This window comes from Haliotis rubra, unplaced genomic scaffold (assembly GCF_003918875.1).
Source record: "Haliotis rubra isolate DU_JTF1 unplaced genomic scaffold, ASM391887v1 Scf299, whole genome shotgun sequence".
NCBI lineage: Eukaryota > Metazoa > Mollusca > Gastropoda > Lepetellida > Haliotidae > Haliotis > Haliotis rubra.
Genome location: NW_025766967.1, coordinates 33313 through 55187, shown reverse-complemented (window position 1 = coordinate 55187; position 21875 = coordinate 33313). Strand labels below are relative to the sequence as shown.

The 21875-nt window shown below is 42.2% G+C and overlaps 1 protein-coding gene and 1 long non-coding RNA gene across 2 annotated transcripts; both read left to right on the top strand.

The window, feature by feature from the left end:
- Positions 1-1946: 1946 nt before the first annotated feature.
- On the top strand, positions 1947-10167 carry LOC124282333 (sulfotransferase 1C2A-like). The gene is made up of 5 exons (XM_046718299.1): positions 1947-2229; positions 6071-6238; positions 7010-7166; positions 7697-7845; positions 9887-10167. Exons 1-5 carry the CDS (start codon positions 2214-2216, stop codon positions 9982-9984), a joined length of 588 nt encoding a protein of 195 aa, XP_046574255.1. The 5' UTR covers positions 1947-2213; the 3' UTR covers positions 9985-10167.
- On the top strand, positions 8567-9690 carry LOC124282358. Its single transcript, XR_006900134.1, has 3 exons — positions 8567-8797; positions 9033-9136; positions 9556-9690. It is a non-coding gene; the product is annotated as an uncharacterized LOC124282358 (long non-coding RNA).
- Positions 10168-21875: the final 11708 nt, after the last annotated feature.

Below are 21875 nucleotides of genomic sequence, written 5' to 3'. Positions count from 1 at the left end.
GTTACCTCATCGGCAGTAGTCGTGGATGTTTAAAGAAACTGTACGAGCACTCACTTCACCTGGGTTATCCGTTGCCCTGTTTCAGCGAAATGAGCAGTGTCAAATTCACCCTGTTTGATCAGATCCTCCGGTCCCCACCCAATCAACGTGCAATAAGTATGAGTTGAGGTAATATATCTGTGCAACAAGCATCAATGCAGGAGGAATGTTTGTAAAGTGATAGCCCCGTGACGTATATATTCGCACTATGTATTTGTGTCATACGGGCGGTGTATTGCAACTGGAGCCGATTACATGTACATTACAAACGCATTGAACGATCATTTATCTTCGAGTGTAAGTACAGTGTGATGTTGATTGCTTGACGACAGTCTTTTAGTGACACTGTCATTCTTCATTCTGACCTCCAGGTGATAAAGCCACTGGCGGTGCTTCTATTCTCGCGAGGCAGGTTGTTATCCATAGCCCTGTTTTTCTTAAAAGCAATCATCAGGGTTTTGCTGTCCGACTGACTTTACTTTAAATTTCTTGAGGACTTCATTTCAAACAAAAATGTATGCATATGTCATGATTGATCTGTCACATATTTACACCCTGGATCGGGAACTTTTTCTTCACTCGATCTCCATATATTTATAGTGAGTGAGTGATTGAGTTACAATTTATAGCGACTTTGGCAATATTTCAGCCATAACGTGACTAAAAAGGATCATATGTACACAATTTATAATGTTATATCTTAGAATCTGTCTGTGAAGGACAGTAGAAGAAGTAGAATATCACAGTTAAAGATTTAAAACTAGCATGTGACTTTAACGTATATACTAGTTAGGACATTACAACACCCCCCCCCAAAAAAAAACATGCTATAGATAACCGGCAACTGAAGGTAGATCACCATACTAGGGACCATGGGGACTTACAGTGCCTTTGCTACCTGCTTGGACCCTAGCTGGATTTACACCACCCCCTCAGCCGCTGGCTATGGTAGGAAAATTTTGCCATAATTCAAAACAACAAATAATCTACGTTTAAAAAGCATTTTTGAGTGAAATTCACTTTGAATGTTTTGGGACTCACGTACCCGAAATATATAACAAATTTGAATGGTCAGTCCACGAATACCTGTGCGGAAGTGACACTTTCAGCTATAAACCCGAATTATTACCCGCGTACAACAAGGTGGAATTTTAATAAGGCCAACTAGCCATTATTTCAGGCACTGTGTGCTGACAACTTGAAATCTGACGTTTTTGTCAAAGGTCCGGATACGTAAAATATATATATATATTTGTTCAGGTTGTGTTCCTGCAAATGTAGATGCAAGAGGGTATATTTGCATAATCACACGGAGCACGTGACGTGTATCACTGCCCCTAGTGCGGTCTTATCATAGTGCAGTGTATTGGGACAGGACCGGAAGATCGTTGACGATCGCTGATCTTCAAAAGTAAGCGGGTGGTAATGTGGATTACTTTGAGATAGATAGATCATGCTCTTTGTGCACTGTGTTATGTTGCATTATGTAACTGCTAATGGAGTACCTATAGGTAGTGTACTACAAATGTACTTGGTTAATCTCACAGTAATGCTAAGTGTTGCATAGTCATTGAGTAGTGTAATGTTTCGTTATGTGTTGCATATTTCATAATACTAAAAACTGTTGGAAAGTTATATATAATTGTGCCACACAACCAGCGTTTTTGACTAGGCTAGACATCAGTTGTTGTTGCTGTTGACCAGTATAGCAGTTATGCATGGGCATACACAGTGGTAGAAACATTATTGACGATACTGGCAGTGAAGCACAGTGTTGTATAATACGAACTAAGTTTCGCAGTGTCATGGTTGTCAACGTTCAGCGAAAGTAGGTCGGTTCTTTCGTTATCACACGGCGGATCACCCTCACCTTTCCCGCAAATCAAACAAAATGACAAAAAAAACCATTGCTGATCACTGACAACGAGAAGCATTGCTCACAGAAGGAGGGTAATGTGTGTATCGGGAGCATGAGGGTATACTGACACAAGTAACGCAAGTTTCATGACCTACATAAACATAGCACATAGGAGGAGTATTGAGTCGGCAGTGTGTGAGAGCTGGAATCTTGAAAGGGGAGACTTGACTACTGAACCGATCGTTGACATTTGAATACACTGTCGTGGTGACAAGTTCTGAAGTAGTCCACGAGTGACAGACTGTTCTTAGAATTGATGCACAGTATAAACAGTGAGTAATACAGACCTCTGATGTTATTTACAAGCCGAAGACAGATGTATTGAGTGAATAGTACACATCGGGTGTTATTGACGAGCTTCGCAGAAATATATTGACGCATAATATATGTCGTTCACATCGGATGCTATTGAATATCCTTTTCAGATACAGTAGGTAGTACACATTGGTGATGTATTATCATGTAAAATGATTAGTACGCATCGGATGTTATCGATTATCTAAGCAGTGATTTATTGTCATGTGAAATAATAAGTACGCATCGGGTGTTATCGACTATCTAAGCAGTGATGTATTGTCATGTGAAATCATTAGTGCGCATCGGGTGTAATCGACTATCTAAGCAGTGATGTATTGTCATGTGAAATCATTAGTGCGCATCAGGTGTAATCGATTATCTAAGCAGTGATGTATTGTCATGTGAAATCATTAGTGCGCATCGGATGTTATCTATTATCTAAGCAGTGATGTATTGTCATGTAAAATCATTAGTGTGCATCGGGTGTTATCGACTATCTAAGCAGCAATGTATTGTCATGTAAAATAATTAGTACACATCGTGTGTTATCGACTATCTAAGCAGTGATGTATTGTCATGTGAAATCATTAGGACGCATCGGGTGTTATCGACTATCTAAGCAGTGATGTATTGTCATGTAAAATATGTCGTTAGTGATATATTTTTATGATAGCGTACAAGTTTTAAATTAAGAGCTGCGATATTCTAGTAGTTTTACTGTCCGATCACAGGTTTTTTATTTTCTCAATTTATTGTTAATATATTGATATGAATAACATTGTTCTCGTCACGATATGGCTGAGGTATTGCCACTGTGACGTTAAATCTTATCTCGCTCACTGATATAAAATAATTAGTATGCATCGGGTGTTATGGACTATCTAAGCAGTGATGTATTGTCATGTGAAATCATTAGTGCGCATCGGGTGCAATCGACTATCTAAGCTGTGATGTATTGTCATGTGAAATCATTAGTGCGCATCGGGTGTTATCGACTATCTAAGCAGTGATGTATTGTCATGTAAAATAATTAGTACGCATCGGGTGTTATCGACTATCTAAGCAGTGATGTATTGTCACGTGAAATAATTAGTACGCATCGGGTGTTATCGACTATCTAAGCAGTGATGTATTGTCATGTAAAATATGTCGTTAGTGATATATTTTTATGATAGCGTACTAGTTTTAAATTAAGAGCTGCGATATTCTAGTAGTTTTACTGTCCGATCACAGGTTTTTATTTTCTTAATTTATTGTTTATATATTGATATGAATAACATTGTTCTCGTCACGATATGGCTGAGGTATTGCCACTGTGACGTTAAATCTTATCTCACTCACTCATATAAAATAATTAGTACGCATCGGGTGTTATCGATTATCTAAGCAGTGAGGTACTGTCATGTAAAATAATTAGTACAGATCGGGTGTTATCGACTATCGAAGCAGTGATGTATTGTCATGTGAAATTATGTGTACACTTTAGTTACTATCGACTGGCCTTGCAATTATGTATTGTCATGTACAATGATTATTGCGCATTGGGTGTTATCGACTATCATGATGTATTGCGATATAATTAAGTCGTACACTCTGGCTGTTGACAAGCCGAGCGGGGATTTATTGTCATTTAAAATATTTAGTACACTTCGGGTGTTATCGACTATCCTAGCAGTGATGTATTGTCATTTATTACCCACGTGGTCAACGTATGGGAAGTTGCATACTAATCTCGTACGTCACACGAGTGTCGTATCGCGTTGATCTGTGTCGTAACGACTTGACCTGAGATTCTAACGATTTGATTGGATAACCGATGACCTCTCAATTAGGTCACCCTGTGACGGAACTATTTTTCCATTCATAACAAACACGTGCATTCATTCATTCTACAATTTATATGCATTGTGGGAATGTAAACATTGCGAACGTTGCCACATCGCTGTTTAATTGTGAGACCAACCAAGACATTATATGCGTCGAAAAACATAAACGCAAAGTTTCACAAGTGCTGTTAGCCGAGTGAAGCAACTGCAAACTAAGAAACGGGGTGCTACGGAGTAGTTTATGTACGAGCCTGTATGAGGCGATGACAACTGACATGCATCGTGACGTCGGTAACCAAGGGGGCAGACAAGCAAGGCGTAGGGACATCATTACAGTGTGACGTCATGCAAAAGTACCGCCTTCGTGGTGTAGTGGTTAGAGCATCCGCCCGGAGAGTGGAAGGTCGCGCGTTCGATCCCCGACCGCGTCATTCCAAAAGACGCTACAATATGGTACTTGTTGGTCCCTACCTGGCGCTCGGCATTAATGGGTACAACAAGGACTGGTCGGCTCGGAGTCAGTATAATGTGTCTGAGTGGGGTATTCGTGCTTCACTGCGGCATGGTATCTCAGTGGGCTAGCACTATAAAACCAGCTTACGTTTGGGCTAGTACAAGCAGCCGCACATACCAATACACACGCATGCACGTCGTCATATGATCGAAATATTCTCAAGCACAACGTTAAACCCAATTTCACCTCACCTCACCTCACCTCATGCACCTCATGCATTCTTTCGCAACCTCTTTATGAAACGGTTTCGGTTTGAAACCATAGAAACAACAAAATACGCTATTTTGTCAATTTAATGCATGTAAGACGTGGGCAATAAATAAAATACCTCACTCGGTCTCATAACATACGAATTATACGAAACGAGTGTCGTTCCTATGGTATCTGACCTCGTGTAGCATACTCTATATAAAACAAGTGTCACGCTCTGGCTGTAGTCGACTAGCATTGCAGTGAGTGATTTATTGTCATCTAACATTAGTTTAATTCTATAATAGAGTTTAGTAGTGGTGTATTCTCATTAAAAATAAGTAGTAACGTTCGGGTGTTATGGACTATCACAGCAGTGATGTATTGCCATGGAATATAAGATCACAATTCAGGTGTTACAGACTAGCCAGTGACATAATGTCATATAAAATAAGTGGTACACATCATGTGTTATCGACCAGTTTTTATGTGGGTAGTATTCCTCGGTTGTTGTTGTTTAGCCAAACAGTAATACTGTGACGAACGACGTAAGTAGTGCATATCCTGTAGTATTGATGTGGCTTCTGTGATGACGAATACAATGCGTTGAACGCCCAATAATTTTGTTTTGACTAGCATTATATTGATGCATGGTGAGTGAGTGACTAACTGGGTTAAGATTTTAAGACATTTCAGCAATACCGTGACTAACAAAAATATAAATTCATAATACACAGTTATTGTTTTTTTACAAACTGTCATAGACTAGGATAGACGCTGCGAGTTACACAGTTTGTACCGCTTGAGGGTTTTGAGCAACGTGTTCAGCCAAAGGGTAATTTTCAAGATTACACCTTTGTGGAAATTATTCATAATTTAAGGACATAAAATACACACTGCTTTAGGTCAGGACTGTTAGTGAGCATAATGAGCACTATATCTGTGGAAGTTGGGCCATGCGCTTTATTTCATTTGCATATTTATTTCTGAAAAGCATACTACAGTGTATCATGTTTGAATAGTAAATGTGTGGCCATTTGATAAAGGTAGTGCGTCTGAGGAACCGCAATGAGTTTTTTGCCTACCAACAGAAAGCGAAGATTGTAATTTCCTGATCTACCCACATTTTCCATCTAGGTTTGTAAGCAGCATTCTTATGCTCGTGTATGGTAGTTACACCTCTTAAAACTGCAGGATTTCCTTACACATACAGGTGAAATGATCTGTCGCAAGTGGAATATTGTTTAAATCGGATTTAAATTGACCTCACTCACTTTAATGTGTTAGGCGAGATGTCGACGCCAGCAGAGAAAGCCATGGCGGCAGGGATCAATGTTGAACTGGTAATGGATGACGGTCTCGTGCAGGCTGCTATAGTGTTGGACACTTTGAAGAATGTGAAGTTTATTCCTATCCGTGACGACGACATCTTACTCTGCACTTACCCAAAGTCAGGTAATACACTGTGGAGTCATGAATAATGCCATTTGCAAACAAAGGGAGGCATTTAGAAGTACTGTATGTCAACTTCTTTCTGTGAATAAACACGACGGTTCGGGGTGTACGCTTGCTCCTTCATCATCTTGCTCCTTCATCACTTTGCTCCTTTGCTCCTTTTTCACCTTGCTCCTTCATCACCTTGCTCCTTCATCACCTTGCTCCTTCATCACCTTGCTCCTTTATCACCTTGCTCCTTCATCACCTTGCTCCTTCATCACCTTGCTCCTTCATCACCTTGCTCCTTCATCACCTTGCTCCTTTATCACCAGATGATGGAGCAAGCATACACCCTGAAACGAACGTGTTGTTTATTCACATAAAAAAGCTGACATCCACAAATATTGCTTTTCTTAAAACATTATTGTCTGATAAATCACTATTATGTGATTTTCGAATTCCTTTCAAGAAATAAATGATGTGATTACTTTTCAAAACTGGCAGATTAGAGACATGTCAGCAAGTATATCTCCTTTGACATCCTTTTGAAATAGTCGCTCAACCTATAACAGTCCGTTTTAAGAACGTTATCTGTTTAATGCAATTGATTTCAAGTCGCAGTATAAAAGAGTTTAGGAATTTAAACGATCGAATAACTATGTGTCAATTATATTTTCAGTTAGTATGTTTTAACTAACCTTCACATCTGGTAATTATATTTGAGGAATTTAAGATATTTATGAAATAATGGATTCCCCTTGGTATTTTTTGTTGATATTAACACTCCAGGTACACATTGGACCTGGGAGATCCTCAACATGATCGTGGCAGGCAAGGCCGAGTACGCGAAACACTGGCAGAACTCAGCCTGGCTGGAATACAGGGAACACGAAGAGCTGGAGGCGCTGGCTTCACCAAGGATCCTCCACACACACCTGCGTCCAAGGTATGAAATTTATGACACAAAAGTTTGAAAAAGTTGCTGATTTGTATTATTATGAATATAAGGAGGTTGTAACACCGTGAGTTTATTTTTCTAATAGCTGCATTCAATGCAAATCGGATAGCATACACCAAGGACGCTTCGAGGTAGTGAGCAAGCGAATGTTTATGACCAGTCCCATATAAAGAGGAGTTCTTTTCAACAAAATGTAAACACGGAAGGAAAATTAGACTGAAAGATGTTTTCAAATGTTGTTAAAACGAAAATGTAAACCCTTTGCTGGCGATCTCTTGCCAATCGTTATCTGGTGTCGTTAATTGTCAGTGTATTGTTTTAATTCTCCTTGATCTAGTTTAAACAAATATGTGATAACCGAGTAATTTTACTGTCCTTCGTTGACAGGGCTTTATAAATTATATGTATTTTTTAAAGAATTTTAAGCTAGTTTTAGTCACGGTATGGCAGAAATATTGCCGATGTGACTTCAAGTGTTAACTCACTCACTCACTCAGAAATGTAAACTATGCCTGCAGCCAACTACCAGATGATGTATGGCACAAAAGATGTAAAGTCGTGTACGTCAGGAGGAATCCTAAGGACTGCGTGGTGTCGTCCTTCAATCAAACAACCAAGCAGGTCTGGAAGGACAACCCTGTGGCAAAACCGTCCTACACTGGCACTTAGGACGACTTCATTGATATTTTTCTGAACGGAGCATGTATGTGTCTCTCATCATGAGATGTTATTCGATTCTGGCTATTAAAATGCTTTCTAGAATAAATCTTGCAGGACAAGGAGCTTCGTAAGTCTTCACGATCCCCAGTAATGTGGTCTTACTTTGGTTTTACTGTACCCTACATGACCCGATGAAAAGTTATTTGGTTTAAAAGATGTCTTTTTAACTGAACACACCTTACAGTTTTACTGCCCTTTATGGCAGGTTTTAATTATTACTTTGTTAACTAAGTAACTTGTTCTCATGTACGGGCCATGATATTTCTGGAATGTTACTAAAAAGCGGTGTAAAACTAGACTCACTCAATCATCCATGGACGATAGAATGTGTGAATTGTGATAGCGTTTTGTTTATAACAAGCTGCACTATCTTTTCAGGTAAGCTTACGAAAGTCTTTTGTCGGTGCCGCCAACTAAATATATAGGTTTACACAAAGAACTTAATTATGCACCCCCTGTATATATGAGTCTTGCTGAACAGTATGATCCTTTGACTCATAAAATGATTTGAATCCATGTTGATTTTATGATCATAATTGCTCATTTAAAACAAACAAACCGACTGAGTGTCATACAAAACCATGTCTGTACAAGTATGGCCCTGGAAAAGGTTTGAATTTATTGGTGAATGTGAACATTCAAAATGTCATTTTGCGTGTCTTACACGATACAAGGTCAATATTCACCGTAACCTCCATGTGACTGTATGACAGCCATCGCTCTCCTCCTCATTCACCCTGTCAGCCTCCTGATGCTCTGAAGGGGCAATCTACGGTATTCATCGTGTAAAGCAGCTTCCAATTTGGCCAGGTTCTGTACAGGAGGATCCTTTTGTTGCATACGACGACCACTCATATCCCATATATGCTCCAAAGGGCTATATCGGGGCTCATTCAATCGTGAGATATGTTAGGGGTGCTTAACTAAGTTCTTTGCTAAAAGTATTGAAAGTCAACAGACGATTGTTTAGTAGCAGTCTAATTTCAAAATCAGTACAAAGTATAGGCTGAAAGAACTAATGTTTTCCTATTGCAGGTGAGACCACGTATTGGTCAATTATATTACCACAAAATACTCATATTCACAACAGACTAACATATGTATTAAACTCATTTCTTCTGACATGTTTCAAAGTTCCTGGCGGACCCTATTTCGAACACACTCTCGAATGGACCAACATATCTGAAGTCCACGAATATTTTCAAATGTGCAGTGTGCACTATGAAGACATGAAAAAGGTATGCCAAACAGGTATGGAAGGGGCACGCTTACGTGTTCTCAAACACCTGGTGTTGTTTCTCCTTGACAGTTTCTAAAAAACAAATGCTTATGATATAGTCAAAATCGTACAGAGGATTATGGAATTTGGCAATCAGAGGCAGTCCATTCTGTTAAGTTAAGAGTAAAGTTGTATTAAAATCTTAAAACGGTGCTTTCCCTCAATGTAATACGTCGACAAAATAACATTGAAGTATAACAGAACTAAAGATCTGTAGAATAGATAGCTAAATAACAGGTTCAGCAGATTTTCCACTGACCATGACTACATAGACAAAAACAGTATTCATTAACCAGGTATGAATATATAAGACTTAACACACAACTAACTCACTCACTCACTCACTCAACATTCTCATGAAATGGTATTCTTTTTCAGGATTGCGTTCCGGAAATACGTCGAATGGCTGAGTACTTGGGGCGTCCTTTGTCGGAGAAAACATACCAGGACATATCCGAGGCATGTTCTTTTAAGAAACTCAAGCATGCTAACGAGAAACTCAAAGACCAGACCTACCACTTTCAATGGCAAGGTGATTCAAGTGGATACTTCAGGAAAGGTATTTGGAGTTTCTCATGCATATAGTTGTTGGAAGACACATTGCGCACAGAGATCACTCTTTTAACACCGTTTCACGGTATGCATTCATGTAAAGTGTAGTCAGTGTATGAAACATATCCGTGAAACTAAATCATAACATGTTTTGTAGGTATAACTGGTGACTGGAAGAATTGGTTCACGGTGGCCCAGAGCGAGCGGTTTGATAAAGTATACGAAGAAAGGTTAAAGGAAAAATTCCCTTACTGACATCGTGAATAGGAAACACATTGCTTCTTTGTCGTGTTAGGTGCACATAAAGACGGCGAAAACAACCAGTGTTATGGACCGAAGACCGTTGTTGATTACTAGTTCAGAGCCATGTACATGTCCTGCTTGAGATAGATACGTATGTTATAAACTAATGGTGCAAATAAACCTTAAAATCCCTGAGCCAGCTGTATATTATTGTGTGTGTGTGTGTGTGTGTGTGTGTCAACATACAGTTTTGGGAAATTTTTCATGTTACCTTAGAGAATAATTATCTCGATATGCGTGACCTACCGGGAACATCATTTGATATTGAACACAATACGGTTATTCGGCTTGCCATCAGTAAACGGTTCAATCCTAAATAGGACCTGTAAATCTTAGGCACTACTTTCGGTCCTAAGTTGAGTCCCGGCTCTCTTTGCGCGCGCCAACTTGCGATATTGGAGACGGGCCCCAGCTTACTTCCGGTATCAGATTTCCGGTGACAAGCGTATATACATGAATCAGTTCTGGCTCCAAACTGCGCGACCGCCAAATATGACTTTACTAGACCGGACCGAATGTTTGTCACTTGGAGTACTAAGGTCTCACGAAGTGTCGTGACCTACGCACGGGCTCTATAGACAGGACACTGTTAATCAAGACATTTTGGCCCTGAATTGAGGGATAGTCGATATCACATCCGTACCGGTATATCCCACATGGTTACAAAGAGAAGTGAAATTGTTTGAACGATACCCCTGCTCGCTCAGCAGGGAATGGGTACACAGTAGGATGGGATGGTTGTGTGACTGTTAACCTTCAAGTGCCTCACATCAGCATTGTATGAGTGAGTGAGTGTGGTGTTACGCCACCTTTAGCAGTACTTCAGCAATATCACCGCGGGAACACCAGAAATGGGCTGCACACATTGTACCCATGTCGGGATTCGAACGCGGGCCTTCGGTGTGAATAGCGGACGTTTTAACAACTAGGCTATCCCGCCCTTCAGCATTGTATGGTCCCCATAGCCTGTGATTACAAACCATGGAAGGGTCTTGATACTTAGGCATTTCTTTTACCAAAACTACTACCTCCCATTTTGCAAAAGATAAAGGGGAAATCAAACGCTATGCTTTTGTATACACCATTCTGCCTGTGGTGACAGTAGTTTCCTGGGCTAAGCCAGTGCGCCTGGTTTCCAGTTTCTTTGGTGGCGAAGCCTCGTTCTTCACCATCATACTCTACAGATTCATGTACAAGACAGTCTAAATATCTCGTTTTAAACTTAATGTAACATTAACAATTTCACTGACTGATTACATTCGGGTCTTCCGTTCAAGCAAAGCATAACACTAGCATGCGAAATAACAGGTTGAGACACTCCAAATTGTGTCATATATATAAAATCTACAAACATGCTCAGTAAAAGAATAGAGGAAGGTAATTTGTCTCTGGTTGTATTGTCAAATTTAACATCAGAAATCATCGCTGATAACAATTTTACATGATGTAAATAAGCTTAGCTGCAGACAGTTTCTGTGTCAAATATACGCTTTACATATTTGCATCCTACATGGGATTCGCGGTTCATTATATCGGAATGTCCCAGCCTACAACTACGGGAAAGACGTGCCAGGGTTATCCTTCACGAATTACGAAGTTACAGCATTAAAGATACGTCAGCCATTCCGACCGTAGCACACGGGTCTCATCCCTGGGTGAAAGACAGCCTTATTTGTTACACCATCATGTCATACTTGTTTGTCCATTTTGTAATGAAACCCTTCAACAAAAACGAATACCCGGTCTGAACTATCCTCAGAAACAAATTTTATTTCATGTGAAGGTTTGAAAAAACTGCTAATATCATATTAATGGACAGATGAAAGGGAAAGGTTGGCCTGCATTGTCAGTGGCAGCCACCAATCTGCTTACAAAGATAACACTTAACAGCCAATATCGCGCGGCCGCGCTGCTGCCATGCAAAGGTGGCACGTAGCAAACCAGACAATCAAGTGATAGATGGACTATTCATTCAAGCTGTGTACTTTGATCAGGGGTACTCTACAACAGGGATAGGTCACTCGCTTGCTTTCTTTACCATTTGTACTAATTAACGTGTGCCTCGACATGCTCCAATGCACACAGAGACTTGGTTCGTTCCCAGCGCAACTTCGGCTGCTTTTAACAGTACTTAAGCCAGTGTATTGTATCAGTCGGAATTTACAATGAATGAATGAATTAAGAGCAAGAATTTTTTATATGTGAATGAATGAAAGAAATAAAGAAAAAGAACAGAAAGAAATACATATGTGAATGAATGAAAGAATAAACGATTCACCACGGCCATCCCTCCCCCAAAATGCTAAAGAACACAAAACTATCGGTAGAACACATGTGTTAACATCAGCTGTCCTTTTTTTTACAAATCTACTTTGAGACATTTTCTTTACATTAGTAACTAATTCAGATATCTTAATGCATGTGTGGAATGGCATGGGCATTGACAGAATGTTAACTGACACTGTCACAGACCCCTCAAAAACAAAGTTTAGAACTATCACAAAGCGTTGTAAACACCTTTCCAATTTTGTCACATACTAAGATCAACAAGACAGAAAGAAGTTTTAGAACTATAACACTCAAGCATCAATGGCGTATTAGAACAATGCTTATAAGGAAGCTCTTCTTTAGAATGCGATATAAAATACTGTTAAAAGGTATTGCGATATTGTGATATGTGTTGGGGTATTGCAATATATATTGCAATATATTGTGAAAGTTCTAATGTAACACATGGTTTAAGGTAATGAAATTACTGTTTCCTTCTTTTGAAATAATGTCACTGTCCATTGTCAGGACTCAGTTGTGAGTGTACAAGAGATCAATTGAAAATGTTTCCAAATTGAAGTCTTTGCTCTAAAGTTGGGAACTCGAGAAAAAGTGTCTGCAGCGGCGTCAAACATATCTAAGGTAGTATTCTTCTGATTTAAAGGACGCGGTGAGAATTATGAATTATTTCTTAAAACTGATCATCCCATATATTATTTCAGAGTTCAGAATTTTTTCCACCTTGACAATGTCGATACGAGAAAAACACCATGTCCTTATGCTATCGTTTATTTTCGATTGAGTGTCCAATTTGATCACGGTCGATTACAATATATGTTCGTTCATTAACCAGAGTAGTTTTGTCCCTTATGCATTATCTGGTTAGAGATGAATATTACATACATCAGAAGAATAAACAGATATTTTCTGACAGGCGAAAGTGGTGACTGGAAGAACTTCTTCACTGTGACGTAAAGTGAGAGATTCGACAAAATATACGAAGAATGGATGAAGTCACCTCTCCTTTGACATCTTCCGGAAACAGTTTCGTTTGCAATAAAAACATAAAACTGTATTATTTATTTGTTTATCACGTTTTAATTAAAAAGCAATAGAAATACACTTTTTTTAAACTGCAACCAGTGAAGTATGGGAGGTAATCAGCACGAAAGAAACCTATGGTCACATCTGTTGGCCTAGACTATATTTCAAGGTTTGCAATCAACGTACTACCGTTGTACCCTTGTAAAAGAATGTGCAACCCTATGTGACCTGCCTCACTTCGGGCTCTCCTTAGGCGTGATGCCACTGGAAGAATGTTCAAATGCATTCAACTCAACGCATTCACTCACTCTTTGCCTCATCTGAATTCAGATTAAAACCCTTCTTTCACTTTTCACCTCTCCTGGGCGTAACATGCAACAAATAAAAAGGGGGTTCTGGATGTTCAACTTCGTCAAGAAGCACAGATTATCTGGTTTACCGGATTATGAGCCAGAGATAACATCCTAGCAAATTCTGGTACACATGGCTCAAGGGAATGAAATGGAAACATGTTATAAATATTGTGTTGGTATAAGCTGTTTCCTGTCGAGATGTCTGAGAATCCGGCACATATGTACACAGATTCTGATTGACTTTTAATCGTTGAACATTTAACAGATCTGGTCAGTGTGACGGACAACCATATTTGGATGCATATTAAAATGTTCCAGATTTTTATTTGGAAATAGACAACCGGCATGGGTATGAGCAGTCCAATCAAGGACCCACAATCCAATACACTAATTAATCCTCTTGGCACGCTAAACAATCAGGCAGTAGTGATTCCGCGGTGAATCAAACGCTCTAAGCCGGCATGGTCCCTTAATCCTTAATGGCTAGGCCAAAATTGTTTAAATTGTTGGACAATTACGAAAGATCAAAGGCATTATAGTGATAAAGAGATTGACGACTGTAAATAGCAGCCAGGTTGGAAAATGATCGTCAGTGTCTAATTTGGCACTCTGTATAAACCGGCATTTTATTTCGTTCCCGTGGGGTGCCGGTTTAGAAAGGTTTCACTGTATCTAAATTGTTTTGATATGATGTATGAGAAGGGCAAATGGCTATTCATGACAACTACAAATCAGCTGAAATGAGAATCTGGTCACTGAACCTGTCCAACACAGAATAAAATATATGGTCGTATGTGGGTAAATTAGACAGGCACTGGATACTGACGCATAGATGTTAACACCAAGTATTTGCTCAAAGTACAGAACCGAGTACAAACATCTCAAGAATTTACTAGATTTCATCGTCTTTATATTTGGAACTATCATAAGTTACGATTCAGACAATTGAAAAGCATTTAGGCATGCGCGACTGATCCGAATGCTCGACAGCCGCACGTAATTGGGCAAAGCTCTCGCTGATCACCTCAAGGACGAGATACCAGAAGTTATTCACAGGAACGTTTCTGTGACAAGGTCATTCACAAATCATTTTTGGGGAGCCCCATGCATAATTCAGGATCATGCTGTTGCAAATTGAGGGGTGCGATAACAGATTTATATATCTTGCAACAGTTTCGGAGAAGTGGTGAAATACGGTTTAAGTAATCTTTTCTAAACGGACCTTAACGTGCTTTGGCAAATATTAAATAGTATATTACAAGTTTTAAAAGGTTGACATACATCATCAAAATGAAGGATGATCACACTTCAATAATATATGGATAACACATACTCCGAAATGTATGTGTGTACATTTTACAATCAATCAACAAAATCAATAATGCGGCAAAAATAAAATATTTTCGACAGAGTTGTTTTAACACATGGGTCACAAGTGCGTCTGCGTGCTTGTGTTTGTCTTTAAGTAGGATGACGGACTTGCTTACAAGTACGCCTCCTACCGGAGAACCTGCCCCACTGTAAACTTCAAACATGCTCACGAAACAATCAGACATAACAAGTGACACTGAGAATCAAGCAGATTCTTCAGAAAAGAATTGGAGTTATATTGGCATAAAATCATGAACTTCATATTATCACCTACCTTGCAGACAGATTGATAAGGCGATATCTACTTGAATGAATTCGAACAGACGGGTGAGATCCTTTACAACTATTATTCGCAAGTACCGTAGATGTTAAGAAGACAATCGTTATAATATATTTCGACTTTTCCTGATTTGGTGACGTATCAGAATGTAGATGCACCTTGAAGTAGTAGAGAGAATGATTGTCCGGGACCAGTTCCAACAAAAGCCTCTGCAAAGCCTTATTCCCCAAATAAGGCTTTGGTCGGACCCTTAGCTCTTGCTACCATTACCCCTACTATAAAAAAGTTTGGGCCGCTAGCGGGATAGGAACTCCACATGTTTACCTCACAACCGCGCCGCTTAACCGACTGAGCTACCGGGGACTTGGCTGAAGTGTGTCGGTTTAACGGGTCTATCCTGGGATTGCATCATCGCTACGTCTATAATAGCTCCACGTGGCGCTATGTCACGTTGACATCGATGAAACAGTTTAATGTGAATCGCCTATGATCTCTTTGGTGTTCGTAATAAAGGCTTGCTGGGCTTTTTTTCACCCCTTGTTCTATGTACTTTTTTTTCTCATCCTCGCTTATAGCAGACTTACGAGACTTGGATCGAATCTCTTGTTTCATTCTATGATATTTTGCGAGTTCAGAGAGGACTAAACGAAACTCCTCCTCCGAGATCTTGTTGTCAGTGAGTGCGGTGGAAATAAGATCGCTTATGGTGTTAAGCTTTGCTTCAGCTAGAACCCCGATCTCATTATGCTTCAATGCTTTATGATGCAGTCTGCGGGATACAAGCTTAAGCCCCAACCCCAACACCCCTGTCACCCCAGCTGTTATTTCGAGCCCCATCACTATAGGTGCGGCCACGATGGTAGCTAACAACCCAACACCTGCCACCCCTAGGCCCATGCTGGCTGCCATAAGTGTAGTATCAGTCCCAGCCACGGCATTGAAAGCTCTATGATACTTCTTATATAGTGCTTTCCGCTTGTCGCGGTCTTGTTCTAGTTGACGTTTTACATCACATAACTGTCTTAGCGGAACCCGTCTACGGTTTCCAGGGTCTTCGCTACTTCATCTATACCTGGGTACAGCCCCATCCTATAATATATATTACGAAAGATATTTTAATTGGGCTTCAGTTAATAGTTGGCCAACGTACCTGAGGCTTATAAAACTTACATTCTCGTATGTGTAGATACGGGAAGGGTCAATAGGTAACTTCTGGTCTATCTCAACATCAAAGCAGTTTATTATGGGGGGTAGTAATCCCTGTTGGGGTTCCCCCAATCGTATAACGAATTTGCAAGGTACGAAACCTTCTCCTATAAGGGAGTCACCCCAACGTATTGTTACACCGGGTAAAAGTTCCAAGTTTGGGGATGGGTCAAAGTCGTCCGAATCAAACTTACCCTTGTAAGCGACTTCTACGATGAGTGTGGAGTTTGGTTCCATAGCCCTAACCCCTACTATGGTATGATGATGGTGGGTGGCTATTAACTGGGACTGCCTGGATGAAATTAATAGGGTGTCCCTAGGCCAATATGGGGAGTTAGAAACTATCATCCTTCCAGTTGGAATGAAAGACGTAATCAAGGTGCCGTTGTTCCTAATTTCAGAGACATAACCATCTTTGTCTAGTGAGATATAAGGTGCGGTGGTGGTCACGTTGATCACCCATTTAGGTTCTTTAAAGAATACCAGGTTCTGACGTATGTACACACCGTTGTTAAATAATAGGACGTATGAGGTGTTGTTATGGCCACGCTTATCGAATCCCTCTATGTCTCCTAAGCCCCTGAGTGTGGGTTTGGGTAGATGATCGGCTATTGCCGCCCGCCTATACACGTTGTCTTTCAAGTGTAGGATGTACAAGGCGTCTTCCTCACCAGGCTGATCGAATCCCTCCGTGTCCCCTAGGTCGTTAAAGCGTAGCGTTGGGGTGGTGCCTAATCATTGCTATAATACTATTACGAGATAATTTCCAACTTGTTTTCTGATAATAGTTCAGGGGTGCACTTCACCCCCATGAAGTGTATGTTGTCGGGTAGGAAGATCTTGGTTAGTGATATAATGTCTTCCACGACCACGGTGACACCCTGCAGACTGGTTTTGGAGTCGACACCCACCTGCACGTAAACGGTGCAAACGTTATACTGGTGTTTTTTCCCCCACCGCAGTTTGACCCCCTTCACGATCTCTACATCATCCCGCGATGGTTCCCCTAGGTAGACTTGGATGATCAGCGTTGAGTTCGCCGGTAGACTATCCAGGATCTTGACCACGCCTTCGAATTCAGACACCAACTGCAATACCACGTTTTGCATGCCCGCTTTACTCGATAGCATGTGGGCTGCCATACTGGCGAGTGGGCTGATGACTACGCTACGTCTCTGAGTCGGGACGTAAGCCACGAGCAGGGTTCCGTTGTTCACGACTTTATTTAGGTGGTTGTCTTTGTTATCCGTAAACACGTAGGGGGAGCCGAGCCTAATATTGAGAAACCAGTCGGCTTTATCGGGTAATAACACCCACTTGTCTTCATCGGTGAAGACGAGCGTATATGGGTTGTTTCGGGCGACGGTAGTGCTCTCAACATCGGTTAAGTCGAACAGTTTGCCCCCGAACGATGGGTATATTATCCAGTTATCATCACCGGTGTTGACAAGGGTGTACTTAGTGTTGACTGCCGCTCTTGTGGTATCTACTATATCACTTAGGTTGCTAGTACCACCGGAGGGGACTTCAACGCGTTTGTAAATGCTGTTTTTCAGTTGCAAGGCGTACAATTTACCATCTACTCCGGGGTCGTCGAATCCGCGTGTGTCCCCGAGGTCGGAGATCCCCACATTGATGCATTTTTTCAACTTCATTCCGGGGCCTTGTGCGCTGGTCATTTTATGTGCAGGGTTATGCTGAGGTATCCTATATTCACGAGATTATGATTTATATCTAACACCGATATTATCAGCTCAGGGATGTTGCCCTGGGTTAACCTCTTATACTGCCGCGGTGAAAACGACTCGGTTCTACTGTCGTTGTATTTCTCCGTTTTCACCGGTACGGCTCTCAGTATAGTGGAAGGGTGACCCCCTTGAATGTTGTCCGTTGTGCTAACCTGACCGAGATGACTCCACAGCTCTCGGTACGGTACTAGGTCGGGTAACTTCGTGCCTGTGGCGGTAGTCGTTGGTTTTATCTCGTCAGGTGATATACCGAGTGTCCTCGCCAATGGCCGGCTGAGTCTTAAGGGGGTACTTCCGTTGTTGATTAACACCACTGTGCCGTTTGAGTCGTTCATCTTGAGTTCGGCTCCCAATGGTTTGAAGACCTCGTCGCTTAATGAACACACGCTGTAGTAGCCATCAATTATCTGATTGCGGACGCCACCTACGATCAGTTTATTGTTGCTAGCGTTGATGTTAGTCCATCGCGGTAGGTAGGTGATATCACACAGTGCGACTTCGAGTTGACCCGACGTGTTATCGATCGCGTGCGTCAGCTGAACGGCCTCGCCGCTCGTTATTCCCGGAAGTGTTATGTACATGTTAGAGTATATAAACTCATTATATAATAGTTTTAAAATGTACTCCCCTGGTGTGTTTTACCCTAAACTGAACGTAGATTTCCCCCACATGAAGATCGTGGTCGCTGCCGGGTTGTATTTCGACGCCCAGTTCATAGATGTGTTTGATAAGTATAAGCTTTCGGTGACTAACGACAAGGCAGTACACGCTTGGTTAAACAACCCTATGCAGTTCTGGCAAAATCAACTCAACTTCGCCGTGTGGTGCGCTACAACGGGGTGTGGTGTGACATTGACCGACACTCGGCGTGGACCGCTGAGTCAGTCTGTGTTCACGTTCCACGTATACTACCAGGTCAGGCGTATCCTCAAAGAGATCAGCGCCCCGCTCCCACAGGAAAAGGCGTGGAATGCAGTAAACAACCAGTACGATAGACGGGCCTACGAACGTATTTGCAACGAATTCGAACTAAACACGAAGACGGATTGGCGTTTGCCGGGACCGAACCACGGGTTGGGTATCCCCATCGTTCACAATATGCCCCTCGTGGAAGCCAGCGAGAAGTTGAAAGAATGGGGTGACAAGTCGTATCATCACCTAACAACCAACGAGTGGGATGACCGTTACATGGCTTTCGACGACAGTAGGGATTACAGAGTCTGGAGGTTTGAGCAGGGGGCAGCGGATGACTGGAAAAAGTTCATGCTGGACACGTCGAAAGGGTTTACTCGTGCTGGGGTAATCAGGTTGAACGACTCGATTCGAACGTACGTGTGGGCGCTGTTTGGTGCGCAGACGCAAACGCGTTCCAATATCCTAGGCAAGGGGACTGCTTACGACGCTCAGAAACAGTTCGTTGTCAACGTTGAGGATGCTATCAATGCTCCAGTTGATCTCCCGAGTGCCATCAAACGCTACCAAGACGTGTTGGAATACGCCAGGTCGAAAGTCGACTACGTGTTCGACGTGGGACTGTACATGGCTCCGAGTGATATGCAACTGAGAGTAAAAAAAGTGGTGGGCTACAACAACGAAATAGTCATAGCCACGGCGGGTCAAAAGTTGGGCGTCAACCTCGATGTCAACGTCCCCCACGTCCCACCACCCACGACCGGTGAAACGGGTATAGTGGCGCCATCCCCGGAGCCTAGGGCTCAACCAACACCCCCTGTGGGGTCACCCCCACAATCCAATCAACAGCACATCGACCGTAAAACAGCTATGGTGGTTGGTGGGGTAGCTTTGGGACTTATTTGGTTAAAAATTCCTTAGCCACTACGTACACCAAACCCACCACGGCTACGATGGCTGCCCAGAGGTTTTGACTAAGCCACGTGGCAGTTTTAGCCAGAGCGCTCAGCAACCACGAGACGATGCTACCCAGGATGCCAGCCAGGGCTTCCCCGAGTTTTTTTACCCAGTCTTTGACACCCCCACCACTTGGTGCAGGCGTGGGTGTACCGCCGGCAGGCGTCAGTGACACCACCAGGGTTGATATGATGAAGCCCAATGCAGTCAGAATGCTGGCGATGGTGATCCTTTGCTCCCGGAACAGGGTCCAAATCCTGTCAGCTAGCGTGGTGTCTTCATTTAGAACTCGATCGATGGTTTCCCGTACTCGACTGATCTGCGATCGGAGGGCTTCCCGGTTTGAGGAAGCGGATGCCAACCGAGTCCGTCTCTCGTCTTCCAAGTTTTTTATTCTCTCCTCGATACGGCGTTTCATATCATCGTCTTCAGTTTCGGTGAGTTTTATTTTCTCGTGAGCGATGCGCTCATCGACTTCGTTCAGTTTCCCCATGTTGTTAACGAGTTCTCCACGTACATGTTTCAAGGCTTCGTCTAAGCCTCGCAGTTCCCTCAGGGGAAATTCGAGCCCCGGCAAGGGTTTGTCATGGTACGTAACCAATATTTTTTCGATTCTGTCCGACGTTTCTTTAGCATCCCCAGTATTGGCCCTGGCTACTTGCAGATCTTGGACGACCTTCGGGGGAAGCTTAGGCCGTGCGCCCCCGTAATCTATGAAGCCTAGTTCCCCACGGAGCAGTTGACTCCCACCAGGGCGACTGGTGAGTGTTGACAAAGCATATGGCTTCCCATCTTTTTTTATGATATCGACCCACGGGTAAGCCTTCAATCGCAGCGTGCCCTTCTTATCGACGATAAACTTGGAATAGTCCCTCCCCAACGGCTTGATGTTGTCTTTATTTTCAACTGTGTCGTAATAATCATCAACGGCCGACTGTACAAGTTCAGTACTTAAGGGGAACGAGGTTTCATCCTGGGCATTATCATCCCAAATATCCTCCATAGGGATATACTCATAACCGCCTTCAGCCATTATTTAGTATTAAAACTTATATATTTCATTTATATAACAATGTATGGTAGAAAACTAGATCCTTTCAGAAGATCGAGAGAGCCCCTAGGTATCAAAGCCGTGCGTCAGTCGGTGACCATCACCAACAACCCCAGCAAGATAGACCAGAATCAAACGCTGCTGGTTAGGTTTCCAAACCTTGGCGCGAATGACCTCATTGTACCAGGCACTGTTCGACTGGCGTTCAACCTCACGTTGACCTCCGACAACGACAAACGTGAGCTAGTGCGGAACGTAGGTCGAGCCATCATCAAGAAAATCACCATCAAGATCACCGGTAACGAGGTGCTGAGTATCGACGACAGCGACGTGTTTCACTGCTACGGGGACCTCTGGAAAAGCGAGGGAGAACGCGTCAATGACGTGTACCAGGGCATCAGCAAATCGACCCGGTTGCGCATTGGGTATGCCTTCACGGCAGACCAGTTATCTAAGATCACGGACGGTGAAAAGGCCATCGCTCAAGCGTACGGGAACAGGTTCTGCGTACCGCTCGACTTCGAGTTGCTCACTGAACACGCGCCGTTTTACCAGGCCGCGCTGGGTAATAGGCTTGAATACGAGCTCACGTTTAACGACTACAGCAAAGTAGTGCGTACGCCGAACGGCGATGAGGCTAGTTACACCATAGA